The sequence below is a fragment of the Nicotiana sylvestris genome, chromosome 4, assembly GCF_000393655.2.
Source record: "Nicotiana sylvestris chromosome 4, ASM39365v2, whole genome shotgun sequence".
Classification (NCBI taxonomy): Eukaryota; Viridiplantae; Streptophyta; class Magnoliopsida; order Solanales; family Solanaceae; genus Nicotiana; species Nicotiana sylvestris.
In genome coordinates, this window is record NC_091060.1 from 152,821,518 (window position 1) to 152,845,016 (window position 23,499).

At 38.9% G+C, this 23,499-nt stretch overlaps 1 protein-coding gene across 1 annotated transcript; it reads right to left on the reverse strand.

The window, feature by feature from the left end:
• Positions 1 to 1,755: 1,755 nt before the first annotated feature.
• LOC104220338 (ABC transporter F family member 4-like) lies at positions 1,756 to 4,930 on the reverse strand. The gene is made up of 2 exons (XM_009771185.2): positions 4,762 to 4,930; positions 1,756 to 4,157 (listed from the first exon to the last, which is right to left on the reverse strand). The coding sequence occupies exon 2, from the start codon at positions 4,143 to 4,145 to the stop codon at positions 1,968 to 1,970; it is 2,178 nt and encodes a 725-aa protein (XP_009769487.1). The 5' UTR covers positions 4,146 to 4,157; positions 4,762 to 4,930; the 3' UTR covers positions 1,756 to 1,967.
• Positions 4,931 to 23,499: the final 18,569 nt, after the last annotated feature.

The window sequence follows — 23,499 nt, forward strand, 5'->3', positions numbered from 1 at the left end:
AATAAGATGGTCATTTGTTCATGAAGGAACAGACAATAGTGGGTCCCACGCCCTGGAAACCTCTCCGAACTAGGTTTTTACTGAACTTGAGGATACCGGAATCTGCCAACTATAGGCTTGTGGTTCATAAGCTCCAGATATACTTGTCAAATGACCCAAATCCGACACAAGCAAAACCTGCACAAATTTAGTTGCAATAACTAATGAAATACTTTAACAGCTAGATGTCTTTGATTCTATAACAGTTTTAATAGCCATTGCACATGCAAATATAGTCCAGGTAGGTATTTACAGAAGTTAACTGAATAAAGAGCAAAGGATATATCTTCGACACTTGACAAGCATTTTCAATGACTGCTCGCAGTTAAAGCTATGAAAACAGTGAGCATGCTGTATTTCGAGGTGCTAAAGTCTTCTCTTCATTCAATTTTGCCACTGCTATAGGATCAAAATCTGCAAATACTTCTCTGCACCAAGAAATATTTTTGTTAAAGAGAAGATTCGTTATACTGAAGAGTAGATTAGTCTAGAGCAGAAGAGAGAAGAACTACATGTCTTTTGGAGAATAAGTAAAACTACACTGTCAAAGCAAGGAAATTATCAACACGAGTACCTGAATATATGTCTTTTGCTAAATGGAAGGCCAAGTGAGTTCGGCCAAAGCTCCACAACAAACACTGAAAAACAATCTGGCAACTTACTTGTCATCATGTACTGGAATTCCCCATTCTTCATCATGGAAATTTGCATAAGATGGGTCTGATTAAAAGAGAGGCAGTATAAGAACGTAAAAGTTCAAGGTTCCAACATAAGAGATAATATACATAATGTAACTAAACTTTAGGCTACAAATATATTCCCCAAATGCTGGATATCTAGCTCTTCATAACCAAGCCGATATTAAGCCTTAATAATATTCTCTGAGAACCAGCTTTCATAAGGAAAGGTTTTACTATTGCAAATACAACTGTCCCTCACACTTCCTGCCTGTCGAGAGAGTGGGGGTAAATTTGCCTCATTTGCTGAATGAGGATGTATCTGAGCATAATGTGAACTATAGTTTTCATCACATTCGAGTTCTAACAAGCATGACTAAAGCGACAAAAACCAATAACCATGTCAAAAACACATAACGGGTGCTGAAAAGATTTACTGATCCAGCAATGTCATCTCATATACCTGAGTCTTTGACAGAAGGTGTTGTAGATGCAAGCCTAGCTGAATGCAGAACTTGAATATTTTGGTCTATTTTTTCTGTCTTAATCTTCTGATCATTTCGTAGCTCTGCAGTGTGGAAAAACAGTCTATTTACTAAACTGCTGCTGAAACATGAGTAGTTCTGGAAACAATTACAAGAAATTATACAACATGACACACATGGTGGATTTCTGACGTTGCAGCAATCTTTGTGCAAAAAACATGGCATGCTTGTATAGAATAATTATTTAAAAAAACGAGCAGTAATTCTTCCTCAAACTATGTTAGGGTGATATATATGACAAGCAAATACCTCGCATTCACTGTACAACTGGCAGCCTACCAGATCGCACATACCAGATAGATTAGAAAACTCAAATGATAACTTTAAGTACCTGATCAAACAACACTTTATACCATTCATACAGAACTAGGAAGTGAGATCATAGAATCTCTCCTCGGATCACCAGAAACAAAACAATTTTAGATGTTAATGAGAGTTGGAAGTTGCAAATTGAGGCAAAATTTGACAGGCTTTAAAATAAGCGCGAGAACAGATTGATGAGAAGCAAAATATCAATGCCCCTGCATTATTGCCTGAGGCAAACCATAACAAGAAATTTGACAGTACATATAACTTAAGTCACTATGTTTTTATATATCCGGATCAGAAGATTACACTCCCTCAACATGAAGTCGAAAAGAAAAGGTTCCAAAAAATGAAGAACAAAAAACTCAAGACACTACAATAGAGTAAGTTGGTCGCAACATCAATCATCAACCTCTTCCCTGATTTCCCTTACAAGTTCTTCCTTGTACTCATCAAATGAACCAGGGAACTTTTCCACAGTTCCATTCTCAACTACCCAAATTTCACTTCTTTCTTCATCGTCACAAACCCTTGATATGAGCCTTGAGTCGTGACTAACTAAAACAACTCCACCTGTGAATTCATCAAGTGCATCTGCCAAAGCATCAATACTCTGCATATCCAAATGGTTTGTCGGCTCATCCAATAGCAAGATGTGAGGCTTCGACATGGAAATGGATGTAAATACAACTCTAGCCTTTTGTCCCCCAGACAACTTTAGAATGGGGGTAAGATGGTTATGGCTGGGAAGTCCGAATTTTCCTAGCTTTGCACGAACAGCTTCTTGCTTACTAGGTCCCTCCTGATCTGGGTGAAGACGGAGCAGGTACTGGACTGGTGTTTCATCCATTGTGAGAAGATCAACAAAATGTTGCGAGTACCTTCCAATCCTCAACTTTTGACTCCTGCGGACTTCACCTTCTGTAGGAACTAAATCACCTGCCAAGAGGTTAAGCAAGGTCGATTTTCCTGCTCCATTGGGCCCAACAATAGCAACTCGAGTCCCCATATCAATTCCAACATCAACATCAGCGAGCCTAAAGTCTGGTCGAATAGGGTAGCTGAAGCTGACCTCAATTAGCTGAAGAAGCGGAGGCGTCAGTTCAGTAGGCTCAGGGAAGTGGAACTCCACGGTGTAGTCCCTCCACTTCTGAGGTGCTTCAGGTGGAGTTTCATCTTCATCAACCCTATCCTTGCCCTTCTTCTTTGATTCTTTGGCAGCTACAAATTTGGCTCGGTCTTTTACCTTCTCCTGTTGTGCTCGATTTCCAGATCTTTTGGCAGCTTTTAACTGCTTATCATAAATCTCAAACTTCTTGTTCATCTCTTTGCGACGTTGTTCATATCCACTTTCAAAACCATCAAAGTTACCCCGATAGAAGTGCAGTTTCAAGTCATGGAGATGAATAATCTCGTTGCAAACAGTGTTCAGAAAGTCTCGATCATGTGAAACAACCACCAGAGTTTTCTTCCATCTGCACAGGTACTCCTCTAACCATAGTACAGCCCGAAGGTCAAGATGATTAGTAGGTTCATCCAACAGCAATAGAGTAGGCTGAACAAAAAGAGCCCGTGCTAGAGAAATTCTCATCCTCCAACCACCACTAAAAGACCGGGTAGCACGACCCTGCATTTCCTTGGTGAAACCAAGTCCAGCAAGAATTTTCGATGCTTGTGCCTCAGCAGCATCTGATCCCATCAGCTGCAACCTTTCGTACAGTTCAGATAGTTTTTCTCCAACATCATCATTCCCATCAGCATCATCTTCATTCTCACCAACAGATGCAGCAGCATTCTGTAAAGATGCAGCCTCTTCTCGGAGCTTGATGAGTTCCTCGTTAGCTGAAACAACAGCTTCAAGGGCTGTCCTATCATCGCCAACTATCTCTTGTTCAACCAAAAGTACATCAATGTTTTTGGGTACAGGAATCTTCCTCCAAGCAAGGAGCTTTAGTAGAGTGGACTTGCCCATCCCATTGGGACCAACTAAACCATATCTCTTCCCATGAGATATCTTTACTGATGTGTTCTTTAAAAGTTCTTTGCCACGAGCTGCTACAGAGAAATTCTCTATAGTTATATCCTTGACATTTGCATCAGCATCATCTTGACCTTCAAGAACAGACGCCCTGCTACCGATAACAACAGTAAAAGCATCATGATCATCCTTAAGAGCCACTTTTTTTGCCACCTCAGCTGCCTGAAAAGCAAGCACATCCTTCTTTTCGCGTTTCTTCAGCTCTTTATGACTTATGGAGGTATCAAGTGGACTTGTTTCATTCCTTCTATGCCTTCTCAGTTCTTCCTCTTCTTCAGGGAGATGCTCATCTTCCTCGTCATCGGAAGGAGGAAGATCAATACCATCAGTGTAAGCTGACGCTTTTGGAGCTGCTTTAGGCTTAGCCTTACTAGCACCAGTGCCTGAAGATCCTTTGCTGGGCTTCTCAGGTTTCTGGTCCATGCTGGCAAGCATGGCAGAGACAGAAAGCTTATCCTTTTTCCCTTCTTTGGAGCCATCTTTGCTGCTTCCCTTAGCCTTCCCACTTACACCAGCCTCATCTGTTTTTTTCTTCCCCATTGTATTTACAATCTGTTGTAACCAAAGAGAGCAATTAGAAAATGTGAACAAATAGATAGTCAGCTCAGCCAACTGACCGAGAAACAACACATCCAGAATAGTAATGAAGAGGCTTCGCACAAAAGACACTACTTTTAGTGCTCTTTCTATCGATTGATTAGAAATGCTTACATTCAATTTTTTATTAAACATTAGTTCCATCGCATAGCTCAGCTCAGATAACGGGAATCAACAATTATCTTTATTTAAAAAACCAATCTGTTGGCTTATCCTGTTCTATCTTTGCGAACTCATAGAATTCTTTATTCAGCAGCTAAAAATACCAATATTATTATAAATATCTCATCTTCTGTAACTTTCCAACAAAAAAAAAGCAGAGAGCAATATTTATACTCGTACTTCGGGAAAAATAAAACTCATTTAGTAGCGTTATTCATGAGTAGTTTTTAACTTGTCGGGATAGAATCTGACAGTTCAACAAAAACGATCAGTAACACTGAAACACAGATTAAAATCACTGAAACCCTAATTTACAAAGTGGAATTAATAAGATTCAATTTTAAAAAATTAAAAATCGAAAAGAGGATGTAGACATAACAGAGAAGAAGAAACTTACGAATTCGAATTCGCAGGATAAGGGGATATCTCCGCCGAGGAGTTCGCCGGAGATCCAAACAAAGGTCGCAGACGTTAGAGAGAGTGGTGAAAGATTAACAAAATCCTAAATAACAAGGAATTAATCGGTTAATTTTTTTAAAACAGATTCCTAAACTTAAAAGGAGTTCAAAGTGCTGAAAGTTTCATATAGTACTATTTGTTTCCCGTGTTACGAACCAAGAAATTAAAAACCCTTAAACCTAAAAGGAATTAAAAGTACTCAAAAGTCTCACCTAAATTACATAAGTTTTTTAAACAATCAATTGGTTAAAAACCACTTCACGAAAGCTGTGATTTCCCTTTGTTATTATTTTGCTTTTGCAAATTTATTATATGATATAGTTCAAATAAGAAAGGATTCAATATATAAAATATAGTTCATTTTAAATTCTTAAATATTAAGAAAATAATTAAATAATTATTCACATTCCTAAATATTAAAAAATAATAAAAATGACTATTTTGTCTAGTATGAAATTTATTTCTAAATAGTTGTCACGACCCAAACCAAAGAGTCGCGACGGGCACCCGGTGCGTAACTCAACCGAGTACTAACGTAATGTATCATTTTATCATACTATCATGGGTAAATGCCAGAAAGGTCGTCATAAGATAACCAAAACAAAACATTAGAGAATACTCGACATAGGGTGACCCAACATGGTACACAAACTTATACATATGACATACGGGCCTATAAGACTGAAATGAACATTTGTACACTCAAAGCATAGGCCGACAAGGCCATACAATCATCAATATACATGACATATCTCTACAAGCCTCTAAGAGTACATAAACATCATAAATGCCAGGATAGGGCCCCACCATACCAATCAATACATGTCCAAATCATACTGACCAAATAGGCAACTCCGGAGCAAGTGGAATGCATCAACACCTTCCGCTGAGCTGATAGCTTACTAAGAGGATTGTCAACCTATCTATCGGGACCTGCGGGCATGAAACACAGCGTCCCCGGGCAAAACGAACGTCAGTAAGAATAAAGTACCGAGTATGCAAGGCAAAAAAGTATAAATAAGAACAATAATATAAAGAGAGATACAGGAGATACAACCTGTAGCATCTGAGTACCTCTGAGGGCTACTGACATGAAATGCCTGATACATATATATACATAAACTTTTAAAACATACGCCTCTGTGTGTATCATCATCATCGTATCGTACCCGTCCATAACCAGGAGTGGAGCTACAATAGTGAGTGCGGTTCGGGCGAACTCAGTGACTTTTCCTGAACCCTGGATTTGTGTTGAAAACTTTAGTGTTCCTATATAAATTTAATATGCCGAACCCATTAACAAAATAGCTCTGGTTTCAGCGGTCAAGGTTCTGGGTTTGGAGCCGAAGGATGCGGGTTCGATTCTCCTTGAAAGTAACTTAGGCCTCATTTGTTTGCACCTAATGGAGGTCTGAATCTTTAATCATTTAGATCTCAGACATTAAGTGGGTTTGATTTAAAAGTCTGAATCTTAAACATTCAGATCTTAATCATTAAGCATATTTGTTTTCTTTACTTCACTACCACTTAACGGGTCTGAAAAAGTCTGTATGATTAAGACCTATAACCAAGACTTAATTTTATTAAGATGCTATCATGCACAACCATTATTACTAACTATTGCCACCATATATCATTAACAACTACCACCACCACCACCATGCTCAACCATAGCCGTCGACACTACCACCACCCACCACCCTACCACCATCATCCTCAACCATAACCACATACTCGCTCACCTCGACTACCACAACTAACCACCTACTCACCATCAATAACCATAGCCGGCACCATGCACCATTATAAACTACCACCACCCATCATCACCTTCCTCAATCACTACTACAACCACCTCCACCCCCAGCATTTATTAACTACCACCACCCACCGACATCCTCAATCATAATCGCTATCGCTACAAATCACCACTAGCCACTACCCAAAACTACCACCATCAACGAAAACACCAGCAACCACCGCCTCTAATCGGCACTCACATGCACTTCCGTTAGCCATCACCACCCCCGATTACCATATTAATATATAAATACACACACACACACACCAACAACCACTGTATATATATATATATATATATATATATATATATATATATATATATATATATATATATAGAGAGAGAGAGAGAGAGAGAGAGAGAGAGAGAATATTAGTTTAATTAGTATTTTATTTTAATTTTACGTTTATCAATTTTTAAATAAAAATAAATTTTAAATATTTAGATGTTAAAAAACAAACAATCTTAATTATTTGATATTCAGATTTTAACACACATCTTGATATTCAGATGTGTATTCAGATTCAGATATCTTAATCTTAATACACATCTTGATATTCAGATATGTGTTCAAATTCAGAAGTCTTAATCTTAAAAAAAATGAGGCCTTAACGTTTTTACAAATTTTTCTTTTAAAAAAAGAAAAACCACGAACTTAATTAAGACATACAAGACTTCAAAGTCCAAAACGAAGAAGCTCGTCAAGACTTAGTAACAAAGAAGCCCATTAGGACTTAGTACCTTATTTTATTTGTAAGAAATTAAAACATAAATCAAATTGAACAAAAAAATTGCTACTCTAAATAAAAAAAGACATCACGCTAGGGTTCTGCCAAATCAAAAATCGAAAGAAATTGTCCATCCAACTCTACTCCCATCTGGTGAGTGGTAACCTCTGTTATATTATTTCTTCTTCTTTTCTGTTCTTTTTTGTCATTGTTTCCCTCTTATATTTCACATATTTGTGCTAACAATTTATACAAAAATTTGATTTTTAATCTTTGATTTTAGGGTTGTCCCACATTTTTACCTTTATTCTCTTTGTCAATTTGTACTTTTGTGCTTTCCAAAATTTCAAAAGTCGAGTTCCCAACAAGGTGTGTGGTCCTACTTTCTTATTTTTAGTTTTTTTAATTACTTTCTTAGTGAGACCTGTCGCACCTCCTTTTTACCGCACCCGCGGGGGCGCGTGGGGAGTTTTCTCCAATTAAAGGACAGTCGAAACGGGATTTGTTTATTTGTTTCAGAGTCGCCACCTGGGAGTTTTAAGGCGTCCCAAGTCACCAATTTTAATCCCTGAATCGAGGAGAATATGACTCTGTTTATTATTCTGCGAACCAGAAATCCTGAGTAAGGAATTCTGTTAATCCGAAAGAAGGTGTTAGGCATTTCCGAATTCCGTGGTTCTAGCACGGTCGCTTAACTGTTTTTATTATTGGCTTAATTATCTTGATTTTATTAAATACATTTTTTGTTACATGATTTTTCTACCACTTTTACTTATTGTAATTAAGGACCCTTCCTTGAATCGAATTACGCGTACGTATATTCGTGTTATAAAAATGCGGATTTGTGTCACGCGTACGTGTACACAATAACTTTTGATAATATATTTATTAAGCAATCATTTTTCAAGATTGTGTTGAATCAAAAATATTTGTTTTTCTTAAATATTGAACCGCACATCGCGGGTTTTTATGAAATTAATTTAACGCCTTTGAAAAATCCTTTTATTAAATATTCGCTCGAAATTGCGCGTACGCATAATCCGAATTTTGCTTTTAAAAATATAATCAGGGTACGCGAACGTATCCCTAATTGCGCGAAATATTTGCAATGATATTAGGGATTTTTCCACAAATTGTTTGTTGTATCTACACATTTTATATGAAAATACTGAGAAATTCATATTCAAGGGGTGTCTTTAAATTCTTTTTTTTAAAAAAAAATTCACAATTTTTAAATATTGCCCGTTGACTATAATTTCCGAGTATTAATTATGTTCATCCCCAGACTATTCAAACTCTCAGTGAAAGGATAAAAATATGATTAATACTATTTTTGACAATTATAAAACACGTATATGCCAAAAAATTAATTGTATATAAAACTGAAATTGAATTATAAAGGAAAGAATATTTTCAAGAACTTTTATTATTATTAATTTAGTGCAAATTCTATTTCTACTTACCATTGATTTAAAGTGTTGCAATTTGTGCATATACATCTCAACTTATTCTCATATACTCGTTTTAATCTTAATAGACGAAATTAATTTAATTAATTAGGCCTATGATTGAGTTAGGATAGATATAGATATAATCAAACCAATTTGATTCTCAATCTATGTGAATTATTACTAACTATTAACTTTCACATTGTATAAGTTCCTAAGCCCTTTATTATTAAGAAAGAGAACAAGTCTAGTTGACTTAATAAAATGATATTGCATACAATATTACTTACCATATTTGACATCGTTAACATAACGGATTATACTAACGCGTCTTTCAACTATAAATTATGAACACAACCAATGTTATGCCAAAAGATAGCAAATTGCAACCAATCATCATCTAGCTTTAAATAACTAATTAACTAACAAAATAAACTAATAGCATATTTTCTTTGATAATTTCATATTATGCTATACATATCTAACAATACCATAAAATGTAAATAAAAGCCAACTTTCTGCCATGCTTCGTATTTACACAACTCAAAGATAACTAAACTAATGAAATTTCAACATGGATAACATTATTACAAAGTTTTTATATGAATTTAAGAATAAGACAATTAACTTGTAGCCGTCAAGTAGAACTCACTACTGTTTATCCAACATGAAACCAAAGCTGAAATTTAAATGTTTAAACTTAAACGATAGAAGGCAACATTTCAATTTGAAATTCATTTATTTGTCATGTTGAATCTCTTTTCAACATAGAATTTAAGAGATATGTACCTGAAAACGAAGGTAGAAAGAGTAAATTTTAGTAGTTGCAACAGTAACAAAGTCAGCAGAATAGCAGTATTTAGCAAGTCTGAACCAAACTTGTTAACCCAGATGAACAGTGACAGTAACTTTAGGAAAATTTCAGATTCAGACTGAATAGTATCAACAAAAACAAACAACGGACAGATTCTAGAAGGATAACATTTTTTCAGATTTTCAGTTTCTTCCTATTTCGGATTCCTATTTCTGATTTTTCTGTTTCTGTTCTCTTCAATCTCACACTCTCTTTTTCTTCTTAGAATCTCCTGTTAAAATCTGATTTCTTTTTCTTTTCAAATCAAATTTTTCTCTTCCTATTTTTCTGTCTTTCCAAAACTCTCTCTAAGCTCTCAAAAACTCTGTCTGAAATTTTTTTTCTTTCAAAATCTGTTCTCCAGTCCCTCAAGTCAGTCCCCATTCCCCCTTCTTATACAGGTCTGCTTGGACCCCCTTTTATCTTTTAAAAACAGAAAAAATTCCATTAAAATCTGCCTTTACTACTTTAAATCCCATCAAGTTAACTTTTTCCTGATTTCTAGCAGCCCATTATCCCTTGTTCCCCATTAGTATCATTAACTAATAGCCATTAACATACCACTTTCAGCCCTCTATTATATCATATTACCTCACTGTTTCATTACCAGTAGTACCCCTGAAAACCTACTGTTATTACTGAAAAATCAGAACCCACTGTAAAACAGATTCTATAATCTGTATAAACTTAATTATCCTTCTGATTTACAGCTATAACCAATCCTATGATTTTGAGACAGTATATCACATTTCTAATAACTGATTGACAAGAACTGAATTTAAACAGGGGATTCTCAACTGAACACTGAATAAAACACCCTTAACATTACACAGAACATGCAGGATTATTTCAACTGAAATTCAAAACTGAACTAAAAGCAAACAAATACAGGAGCATTGTCAATATACTGACAATGCCCTGTTCAGAAAACAATATATACATACCATTGACAAACTTTCTGAATTATTAAAAGAGAATCAATTAATTGGGAAGAACTAATTGACTGAGTTCAATGACAATAAACAATTCCAAACGGATAAACAGGGTATTACAAACAGCATTAATGGCAATAAGAATTTACAAAACAACTAATCGACGAACTTAATCGAGTCGATTACACATATTATGACCATTCGTAAACAACAGAAACAATAGTATGATTTTGATTCAATAGACGAGTATGAGGCAGTAGAACAACAAAAGATGGGAAAATTACACAGACTCATGAAACAAACATAAAATACACGTAGAATATACAAAATAAATAGAAAAAATACCTCTGAATCTTCAAATTTATTCGGACACAGACTCAACTTGAATTCAGACATTTTTGAGGCTGAACAGACTTTATTCAAAGTATTCTCAGTTGAGAATACCTCGATTAAAGTCTCTTAGACCTCAACCCTTCACTCGAATCGGAAAAATTCCAAAATTGGAAATTTTTTAGGGTTTCAGGTTCTTGGATTTTAAATCCGAACATTTCCGGGCAGATTCGAAGGGAACCAAACATGATACAAGGGTGAGGGTAGCCTAGGGGTCATTTGGTGTCAACTTAAAATAAATCTGAGTTTGTTCCTGTTTGGTCCGAATCTTCAAAAGAAGATTCGAGAAGTTCGGAACTGATTCGAGTCAAACAAACAATAGATCCATACTTAGGGTGGTTAGGGGAAGTTATGGTGTCGATTTGGGGTTGTTAGGTTTAGATCTAAGTTTGGCTCGAATCTTCAAATGAAGATTCGAGAACCTTCAGGAAGATTCGAGCCAAGAGGCTAACATATTCGGATAGAGGGTGTTCAGGGGGTTCTAGGGTGTTATTTTGGTGACCGGCGGCGTTGATGCCGCCGGGTTTCAGGCGGTGGGGAGTAAGGGCGGCTAGGGTTAGGGGGGTATGAGGAAGGTGACGATGAACAGTGGAGAGGGGGGTTAGTTAGGGGGGCCGGGGTGAGGATTATGGGCTTATATAGGGACGGGGTGGGTTAATGCTGACCGTTAGATCTAATAGGATGAGTGGTCAGGATTTATTTACTTAACCAAACGACACCGTTTGGCTTAAGTTTGGGGGAACGGGTTGGACCGGGTGTTGGATCGGGTAAGGATTGTGGGTTAGGGTGATGAGATCTCATCCGTTGATTGGATTTGATCGAACGGTCCATGATGAACCACGACTAAACGCTGTCGTTTTGATTCTTTTTGGACTGGACCGGACCTGGGCTAAAGGGGGTAATTTGGTTTGGGCCTGGATTTAAATCCAGGTCCGATTATTATTATTATTATTTTTTAATTTCTTTTTCAACTATTTTATTTTTCTAATTTAAATTTCTAATTTTAATTGTAAAACAATTTTAACTTCAAAAATATTAATTACTCTATAACAATTATTTAACACATAGACAAGACATCAATCACACAGTGGAATATTTAAAATAGAACTATTGCATATTTTTTGTAATTTTATTTAAATTATCTTTTAAAAGCGTAATTAAATCCTATATGCATGCAATATGTATTTTATTTTAATTTTCATTTTATTATAACAAAGTAAACATTTATGGACATAACACAAATATTTAACAACATGCAAATTCAAGAATTACACAGTAAAAGAAATTTATTTGATTTTTTGATTTATTTTGGAGTAGTTTTCGTAAAGGCAAAAATCATGTGCTCACAGCTGCCCCTCTTTGTGCGGAAACTCGAAGAGTTTTCGTGCAAAGATAAAGTGAGCGGATACGAGCGATTTTTTGCCCGTTCGAATACTCCGTGGGAAGCATTTTTAGAAAGATTTGACCGAACCTCTGCTTCAAAGGTTTCCTACATATCCTTGGCTATAAAGGAATCAGGTCAATGTAGTTCGGGAAGTTTTTGGTAGCTGGGACTACCATGGGACTGTGATGTTACTGCTGCTTCGTGCTGTTTTTACTGCTTGCTGACCTCCTTATTACACCTTACTTCAAAGGTAATACAAAAATTAAACTAGATTATGGTACAGGAATTATAAAAATCTTATCTAGATCATGCCCTTGCGTTTCTTGTTGTCTTGATATCTTGGTGACTCTTGGGCACTTGGCTTATTCCGTATTCCTTTTGGAACTCTTGTTGTTTCTTGCTGGGGATTCTGTTGGACTCCTCTGCTTTATTGATTCTAAGTGTGCTCCTTTTTCATATGAGCGGGCTTTTGATTTCAATACTTCAATTTTATTCCCTCGTTCTTCAGGTGGGTGCCTTGACTGCTTCTTTTCTTTCTTCATCCTCATTCTCCAGGTGGACACCTGACTTCTTCTTTTCTTCATCCTCATTCTCCAGGTGGACGCCTGATTTCTTCTTTTCTTCATCCTCATTCTCCAGGTGGACGCCTGACTTCTTTTTCTCATCCTTATTCTCCAGGTGGACGCCTGACTTCTTCTTTTTCTCATCCTCATTCTCCAGGCGGACGCCTGACTTCTTTAATTCTCATCCTCATTCTCCAGGTGGACGCCTGACTTCTTCTTATTCATCCTCATTCTCCAGGTGGACGCCTGACTTCTTTAATTCTCATCCTTATTCTCCAGGTGGACGCCTGATTTCTTCTTTTCTTCATCCTCATTCTCCAGGTGGACGCCTGACTTCTTTTTCTCATCCTCATTCTCCAGGTGGACGCCTGACTTCTTCTTTTTCTCATCCTCATTCTCCAGGTGGACGCCTGACTTCTTTAATTCTCATCTTCATTCTCCAGGTGGATGCCTGACTTCTTCTTTTTCTCATCCTCATTCTCCAGGTGGACGCCTGACTTCTTTAATTCTCATCCTCATTCTCCAGGTGGACGCCTGATTTCTTTGTTTCTCATCCTCATTCTCCAGGTGGACGCCTGACTTCTTCTTTTTCTCATCCTCATTCTCCAGGTGGACGCCTGACTTCTTTAATTCTCATCCTTATTCTCCAGGTGGACGCCTGATTTCTTCTTTTCTTCATCCTCATTCTCCAGATGGACGCCTGACTTCTTTTTCTCATCCTCATTCTCCAGGTGGACGCCTGATTTCTTCTTTTTCTCATCCTCATTCTCCAGGTGGACGCCTGACTTCTTCTTTTTCTCATCCTCATTCTCCAGGTGGACGCCTGACTTCTTTAATTCTCATCCTTATTATCCAGTGGACGCCTGATTTCTTCTTTTCTTCATCCTCATTCTCCAGGTGGACGCCTGACTTCTTTTTCTCATCCTCATTCTCCAGGTGGACGCCTGACTTCTTCTTTTTCTCATCCTCATTCTCCAGGTGGACGCCTGACTTCTTCTTTTTCTCATCCTCATTCTCCAGGTGGACGCCTGACTTCTTTAATTCTCATCCTTATTCTCCAGGTGGACGCCTGATTTCTTCTTTTCTTCATCCTCATTCTCTAGGTGGACGCCTGACTTCTTTTTCTCATCCTCATTCTCCAAGTGGACGCCTGACTTCTTCTTTTTCTCATCCTCATTCTCCAGGTGGACGCCTGACTTCTTCTTTTTCTCATCCTCATTCTCCAGGTGGACGCCTGACTTCTTCAATTCTCATCCTCATTCTTCAGGTGGACGCCTGACTTCTTCTTCTTCTCACCCTCATTCTCCAGGTGGACGCCTGACTTCTTTAATTCTCTATCGGGTATTTCCTGACACAAATATTATACTTGCCCCTGTTTTAAATCAAAGAAAACTTCGTTAATTTAAAGTAGGGTGGTTTGCTGTGGTATTCTTGCAGATGGTGATGCTTCTCTTCGTCTCTCTTTATTGCCTTGGAATGGTTGAAAAGACTGTTTTGTCTTTGTAATTGATCCTTGACTATAGGATTCCCCTCTGTATGTTTTCCTTCAAAACCTTTTAACTGTAATCATATGCCCCTTCTGACTTTGCTGATCCACTTTTGATTTCACCTTTCTTACACCCATATTTTATCTCCCACCTTTCGTGGCTGTATTTTGTAACCTTGAATCTTGGTAGTATACCTTGACATTTCTTCTTATTTTTTTGGAATAAAACTTATCTCAAAGCTTGGAGAAAGTAAGATTATTAGTAGCGAAATATGCTGATTTCGACAATTATAGAAAGAAAAATCCAATTTTTGGATGACTGTTGGAAAAAGAATAAAGGACTTATCTGATTGGAATTACTGGCACCAATGATCAGGGTATGCATTTCGGATTAATCAACCCAGTCTTTTAATCAATCTCCTCTCAATTGTCTCAAGGAGTTTTCATCGATAAATTTTCCTCATTTTTCACTTCTTCACTTCCTTTTCGCCTTATGGTGCCTACGAAGGTTTTCACCAATAAGACTCTCTCATTTTACTTTTCTCTCAACTTCCGTCGCCTTATGGTGCCCGTGTGGGTTTTCACCTATAAGACTCTCTCATTTTTACTTTCTTTTCTTGTTTGTACCAGAGTGTTATGAACCATCTTCATTTGCTTGTCTCAGCATTTTTCTAAGATTGATCGAAAGGTCTTTTTGGTATGGGGTTAGAAATGGAAAAGGTATTAAAAGCTAAATAGCTTTGGTATGGGTTTAAAATTACAACTCTTGGAATCTTTTCTTATTTCCAATACAATTCCTGCCCCAGTTTCTTGATTGGGGTCTCTTAATGTTTCTTTTCGTGCACATTGTGTATGTTGTGCACCCTATGACCGAGCCGTGAGGTGCCTACGTATCCTTCTTTGAGGAATCAGGTCAAACGTAGTTCACTAATAATAGTGATTTTTTTATTTTTTATTTTTTTATTTTTTATTTTTTTATTTTTTTATTTTTTTTTGCATCCAAGAGAGGGTAGGAAAGAAACAAGTATGACTCAAAGGGAAAGCAAATGGTATAGTGTTTGGATAGCAGAATAAATTGCATTTGTCATTTCAATCTTCGAAATAGTGCTAAATACAAACATTCAAAAAGTTATGCATAATATCTCTTTACCGCGTCAGAATTGATCGCCATATCTATGCATTTGCCTTCAATATCTGTTAAACATAGTGCACCATTCGATAATACTCTGGTCACAATGAATGGTCCTTGCCAATTCGGGGCAAATTTGCCTTTTGCTTCAACCTGATGTGGAAGAATACGTTTCAGCACATGCTGACCTACTTCAAACTTCCGGGGACGCACCTTTTTGTTGTATGCTCTTTCTATTCTTCTTTGATATAATTGACCATGGCATACTGCGGTCAATCGTTTTTCATCAATCAAGTTTAACTGTTCTAGACGGGTTTTGACCCATTCATCATCATCAATCTTTGCTTCGGCGATGATCCGAAGGGAAGGAATCTCAACTTCTGCAGGAATTACTGCTTCAGTGCCGTATACCAACAAATAAGGAGTTGCTCCTACTGAAGTGCGAACAGTAGTGCGGTATCCCAATAATGCAAATGGTAATTTTTCATGCCATTGTTTTGATCCTTCTATCATTTTCCGAAGTATCTTCTTTATGTTTTTGTTGGCTGCTTCTACTGCTCCATTCGCCTTGGGCCGATATGGGGTAGAGTTGCGATGTGTAATCTTAAACTGTTGACATACTTCCTTCATTAAGTTGCTGTTAAGATTAGCACCGTTATCTGTGATGATCACCTTTGGGATTCCGAATCGACATATGATATTTGAGTGGACAAAATCGACCACAGCTTTCTTGGTCACTGATTTGAATGTCTTGGCCTCAACCCATTTGGTAAAATAATCAATAGCTACCAGAATGAATCTGTGTCCATTGGATGCTGCCGGCTCAATTGGTCCAATCACATCCATGCCCCAGGCAACGAAGGGCCATGGTGCCGACATTGTGTGCAACTCGGATGGTGGAGAATGAATCAAATCTCCGTGTATTTGGCATTGATGACACTTGCGCACAAAACTGATACAATCTCGCTCCATGGTAAGCCAATAGTAACCAGCTCGGAGGATTTTCTTTGCCAACACATATCCACTCATGTGGGGTCCGCAAACTCCTGAATGTACTTCAGACATGACAGCTGTAGCTTGTCTGGCATCTATGCATCTTAATAATCCAAGATCTGGTGTTCTTTTATACAAAACTCCTCCGCTTAAGAAGAATCCATTTGCCAATCGCCTAATGGTCCTCTTTTGATCTCCTGTGGCTTGTGCGGGATATATCCCCATCCTGATATACTCCTTGATATCGTGGAACCATGGTTCACCATCAAATTCTTCTTCAACCATATTGCAATAAGCGTGCTGATCGTGGACTTGAATATGTATTGGATCTACATAAGCTTTGTCCGGATGGTGCAACATTGATGCTAGGGTAGCCAATGCATCGGCAACCTCATTATGGATTCTTGGAATATGTTGGAATTCCACTGATTGAAACCGCTGACAAAGATCATGTAGACATTGTCGGTATGGGATGAGCTTCAAGTCTCGGGTTTCCCATTCTCCTTGAATTTGATGTACCAAAAGATCCGAATCTCCCATGACTAAGATTTCTCGGATACCCATGTCTGCAGCTAGCCTTAACCCCAAAATGCAAGCTTCATATTCAGCCATATTATTGGTGCAATAAAATCGCAATTGAGCCGTAACAGGATAGTGATGCCCTGTTTCAGAAATGATTACAGCTCCTATTCCGACTCCTTTCATGTTAGCGGCTCCATCAAAGAAAAGTTTCCAGCCAGGTTTTTCAATTTGCTCCACCTCGTCGATAAGCATTGTTTCTTCGTCAGGAAAATAAGTCTTCAACGGCTCATATTCCTCATCGACCGGGTTTTCGGCTAAATGATCGGCCAGTGCTTGAGCCTTCATTGCAGTTCGAGTCACATAGATGATGTCGAATTCTGTGAGCAATATCTGCCACTTTGCAAGTCTTCCCGTTGGCATAGGCTTTTGAAAAATGTATTTCAATGGATCCAACCGAGAAATGAGGTAAGTAGTGTAGGATGACAAATAGTGTTTCAATTTTTGAGCTACCCATGTTAGGGCGCAACATGTCTTTTCCAGATGAGTATACTTAACCTCATAAGCTGTGAACTTCTTGCTAAGGTAGTAGATGGCCTGTTCTTTTCTGCCAGTGAGGTCATGTTGCCCCAATACGCAACCAAATGAATTTTCCAAAACCGTTAAGTAAAGAATCAAAGGTCTTCCTGGCTCTGGCGGGACCAACACGGGTGGGTTCGACAAGTACCCTTTTATTTTATCGAACGCTTCTTGACACTCATCGGTCCATTTGATCGCAGCATCCTTTTTTAACAATTTGAAAATTGGCTCACAGGTTGTTGTGAGCTGAGCAATAAACCTGCTGATGTAATTTAACCTTCCCAACAAACTCATTACTTCAGTTTTGTTCCTGGGAGGTGGCAATTCTTGGATGGCTTTAATTTTTGATGGGTCTAGCTCGATGCCTCGTCGACTGACTATGAATCCCAGCAACTTTCCGGATGGAACTCCAAATGCGCATTTGGCAGGGTTAAGCTTGAGGTTGTACCTGCGAAGTCTTAAGAAGAACTTCCTCAAATCCCCAACGTGGTCGGCCTGATGCTTTGATTTTATGATCACATCGTCCACGTATACCTCAATTTCCTTGTGTATCATATCATGAAACACTGTGGTCATTGCTCTCATATAGGTTGCTCCGGCGTTCTTTAAACCGAATGGCATTACCCGGTAGCAATAAGTTCCCCATGGTGTGATGAATGCCGTCTTTTCTGCATCTTCTTCATCCATTAGAATTTGATGATACCCGGCATAACAATCCACGAAAGACCCTATATCATGCTTGGCACAATTGTCGATCAAAATATGGATATTGGGTAATGGGAAATTATCCTTTGGACTTGCTTTGTTGAGATTGCGATAGTCGACGCATACTCTAATTTTGCCGTCTTTCTTTGGTACAGGAACGATATTAGCCAACCAAACAGGATATCGAGTGACTCGAATGACCTTTGCTTCCAATTGTTTGGTGATTTCTTCCTTAATTCTCACACTCATATCAGGCTTGAATTTTCTCAACCTCTGCTTGACAGGAGGCACCGTTGGATCGGTGGGCAATTTGTGGACCACTAAATCAGTGCTCAAGCCCGGCATATCGTCATACGACCATGCAAAAACATCTTTGAATTCTATGAGTGCTTTAATTAACTCCTCTCGGATCTTTGGTTCGAGATGGACACTTATTTTAGTTTCCCGGACATTACTCGTGTCCCCTATATTGACGTCCTCGGTATCACTCAAGTTAGGTTTGATTTTTTCCTCAAAGTGAATTAACTCTTTACTAATCTCTTCAAAAACCTCATCTTCATCATATTCTGATTCATAATCACAATATATTTCTTGAATTATTACTTCGGAACCAGATTGATTTTTAAGACTGGGCTGAGGATTCCTCATGCATGCCATATCACTAGAGCCAGCGTAAAAGGAACTGTACAGGAAAGAAGAAAAAGAAAAGAAAACTATCAGGAATGATAATAAAAAGGAAACTGCTTTTTATTGGATGATGAAAGATAACAAGGTTTGCACACTTCAAACAAACTGTAAGATAAGCTTTGGGATTACAACCCTGAAGTAACCCAAAACAAACTGAAAGAAAATCAAAATAAACTACCAAGACTCCTTTCGAATTGGGAGAGGAGTGGCTTTCCAATTATTGAGCTTTGTTTCTGGCCCAACGAATTGAACTTCTGCGTTGCTACACCCTTCTCCGCTTTCCAACATATTCACATCACTAAACAATTTCTCGAACCTTTCAATTAATTCCTCTTCAGGATTGACCCGGGATTTAGGAATTGTTGTTATCGGGCGATTTTTAGCACTGGTCTTGACAAAAGACTTTGACAGATGTGGTACTGGTTTTGGAAGAACCCATGCTCGGTGTTTCAACTTCCTGGCCCTTATCACGTCATTGGCGGTGGGTATGAACCCTAAACCGAATGTTCCCCAGTTCTCGGGGAGAGATACTGGTTGTACAATTCCTTGCAGAGATAAACCCAGACCTTTGCCGGGTATAAAGCCATTCTTTAACATTTCATAAGCTATCATGATTGATGCAGAGGATATCTTTGGATTCGGAAGGTATTTCCCTTCTGGAATTTTCTCTACCGACACCGTGTCGGACACTTGGTATACCCATGGTCCTTGGTCAATTTCTGTTCCCTCGACCGGTACAATGGTACTGTTGTGAGCATTTAAACTTTCTTCTCCATGCACGACTATTTCTTGATGGTCCCATTCAAACTTGACAGCCTGATGTAGTGTTGACGGGACTGCTTTAGCAGCATGGATCCATGGTCGACCCAACAACAAGTTGTAAGAAACAGTCATGTCCAACACTTGGAATTCCATTGTGAATTCAACTGGCCCTATAGTTAGTTCCAACACTATGTCGCCAAATGAATCTCTGCTTCCACCGTCAAATCCTCGTACGCAGATACTATTCTTTTGGATCCTCTCCTCTTTAATTTTTAATTTGTTTAAAGTGGAGAGAGGGCATATGTTTGCACTGGACCCATTGTCAACCAATACCCGGGTTACTACGGAGTTTTCACATTTCACGGTGAGGTAAAGAGCTCTGTTGTGCTCGGTACCTTCCACAGGTAATTCATCATCAGCAAATGTAATTCTGTTTGTCTCAAAGATTCTGTTGGCTATTTTTCCCAAATGATTTACAGAGATCTTTTCAGGAACATGAGCTTCATTCAGGATTTTCATCAACGCCAGACGGTGTTCCTCTGAATGGATCAGTAATGACAACAATGAAATTTGAGCGGGGGTCTTCTTTAATTGATCCACAACAGAATAATCATGGAGTTTCATTTTTCTTAAAAACTCCTCCGCCTCTTCTTCCGTCACAGCTCTCTTTGTTGGCATTGGATTGTTTTTAGTTTTTCTCAGCTCTTCGGGAGTAAAACATCTTCCCGAACGAGTCAAGCCTTGCACCTCACACACTTCTTCCTTGATTTCTTTGCCCTTGTACATTACGGTCATCCGTTCATAGTTCCATGGGATGGCTTTGTTGTTGATGACCGGCAGCTGGATTACAGGTGCAATAATAACCCGATCTGTACGGGCTCCTTCCACGAATACAATGGGTTTGTTAGCAACCCCTGGTACTATCACTTTCGGCCTTTCTTGTTTTGCGGCAACTTTGCTCGATGATCCCTCATCGACTATCATAGACGGTTCATCACCATTTTTGTTCTGCTTAGACACCGGCTTCTCCTCCATTAACTGCTTATCTGGCTTGGTTTCATGAGACTTGATCATCATGACAGTTTGTGACGGCTTCTTTGTCTCCCCATCAGCTTGTATGATTTCTATCATATTAGCCTCTTGATGGGCTGGCATTGGATTTCTATTGATATTTGGAGCTTCGGGGGTTTGAACCTCGATTTTATTAGTATCAATCAGCTCTTGTATTGCATTTTTCAAATGCCAACATTTCTCCGTATCATGGCCTGGTGCACCGGAGCAATATTCACAGCTAATGGTGTAATCCAGATTCTTTGGAGGAGGATTGGGTAGTTTGGATTGTATTGGTCTCAGCATGTCTAGCTGTCTCAGCCTGTGGAACAGACTAGTGTAAGACTCTCCCAATGGAGTGTAAGTTTTCTTTTTCTGTTCCCTTTCTCCCCTGAATGCTGGCCTAGGCCTGAAACCTGGTCCGGGATAGGCTCGTGGGTAAGTATTTGGTGTGACAGGAGCACGCCAATTGGTGTGAACAGGTGGCTGATTGTATGCTTGAGCATGGTTAATGGCAAAATGAGGCTCTGAAGGGTGATAGTAGTGTTGGGATGAATCATGGTGGTAAGCTGATTGGCGAGGTCGTTGTTGATTATAGTAAAGCGGTGAACCTCTGGGTCCCGGCCAAATTCCTGAATCAATTACGGCTGCTTCCTCCCTCTTCTTTCTTCCGATTCCTCCTACCCCGCCTTGAATAGCTTGAGTAGTTGCCTTAATTGCTGAATAGCTCATGATTTTATTTGTCTTGAGGCCTTCTTCCACCATACCTCCCATCTTCACTACCTCGTTGAATGATTTTCCAACCGCTGAAACCAAGTGGGCATAGTAAGTTGGTTCCAAGGCTTGGAGGAAGTAGTCTACCATTTCGCTCTCCTTCATAGGAGGATCCACTCTTGCTGCCTGTTCTCTCCACCGAAAACCATACTCTCTGAAACTTTCATTGTGTTTCTTCTCAAATTTGGTCAAAGATAATCGATCTGGGATGATTTCCAGATTGTATTGGAAATGGTATGCGAATGCCTGTGCCAGGTCATCCCAGGTGTACCATCTTCCATGGTCCTGGCGTGTATACCACTCCAAAGCTGATCCGCTTAGACTTTGACTGAAGTAAGCCATCAATAATTCATCCTTTCCCCCAGCTCCTCGCATCTTGCTACAGAAACCCCTTAAGTGGGCTACTGGGTCGCCGTGCCCGTTGTATAGGTCAAATTTGGGCATCTTGAAGCCAACTGGTAATTGTACATTGGGGAATAAGCATAAATCTTTGTATGCTACACTGACTTGCCCACCTAATCCCCGCATGTCTCGGAACGATTGTTCTAGACTTTTGACCTTCCTGAACATCTCTTCTTGTTCAGCATTTTTGGCTGGCTTGTCAATTTCGGTTGGGAGATCAAACCGAGGAGCAGTTGAATTGATTTCGGAGGCTTTGAAGGTGGGCTCCGGGGGGTAATATTGGTTGTCTTGGGCCTGAAATGTAGGCTCACTAGGAGATTTGTGAAATGTAGCAGGGGGAGGTGCTACGAAAACAGGAGTCATAGGTGGAGGAAGGTACGGAACTGGTTTTGGAGGTGGAGACTGTGGTGTCTGAGAGGTGGTGCCTCGGTAGTGCTGATAAATGGGGAAACTTGGGGATAATTCAGTGGTGATATTATCCTGAGTTTGGGTCATTGATGGAGCAGGGTTATTTGGGTAAGATGGGGGTAACTGTCCTGTAGACCAAGCTTGGTACATCTCAGCCATTTGCTGCTTGAGCTTAAACATCTCTTCTTTCATTTTCCCGACATCCATCTCTTCTATCTCCATACCTGTGTCAACATCTGGGATAGACATACTTTCGGGTATTGGTCCTTTTGATCTTGTGTGATAGTGATAATATGCCAGTATACTCTTTAGAGAAACTAACTGCTTGAATTCTGAAAATGAACAAACTTGTTAGTTTTGAGAGTTTAACATATATGTAATCACACGTTGAGATGCAATGTTCCTAGACAAATAATCCCTTTCTATTATGCATTTGCTCGGCTGCTTGTGTCGTCCCAGCTTTCTTGAAATTGAAAATTGTCATTTACTTTTATTTACTATATATATCTTTTATCGTGGTGGTCGAATCTTAGAGATTGCCTACGTATCATGCCTTATATGAATCAGACCTTGCGTAGTTCGGACTAAAGGCAATCACTTTTATTCATTACACAAAGATGGAATTACATTTGAAAACTTTAAGAAAATAGCTTGAAACACACACACTTAAATAAAAGATACAATTCATAACATCTCACAACATGCCCCACTTTCCACTTTTGTTGTCTAATATTGGATTATCTGCTCAATGTGGGGCTTGACCTGGATGGCCTCCCAGCGTACGATACATCCTTTCCAACTCCATTGCTAGATGACGAGCAAAAGTGGGCGCATGCTCTGTAAACCTTTCATAATCCATTCCTTGGCAGTTTACATAACTTTGAGATGTGAAGACTGCCAAGTCGTGGATTTGTGCCCTGAAACCTTGGAGACGTTGGTCTTGGTCTTGCAATTGCTGCTGACGAGTGGTGGCTATATCTCTGACACGGTTTTCACGATCTAGAGCTGATTCTAATAGAGCTCGGAGTCTGGCCTGCTCTAATCTTGCTTGCGATCTTTCCCTGTCGAGGTCTGCTTGTTGAT

Excerpts from the sequence above, each read along its gene's own strand:
- LOC104220338 (XM_009771185.2), bottom strand. The coding sequence starts at position 4,145 with ATGGGGAAGAAAAAAACAGATGAGGCTGGTGTAAGTGGGAAGGCTAAG.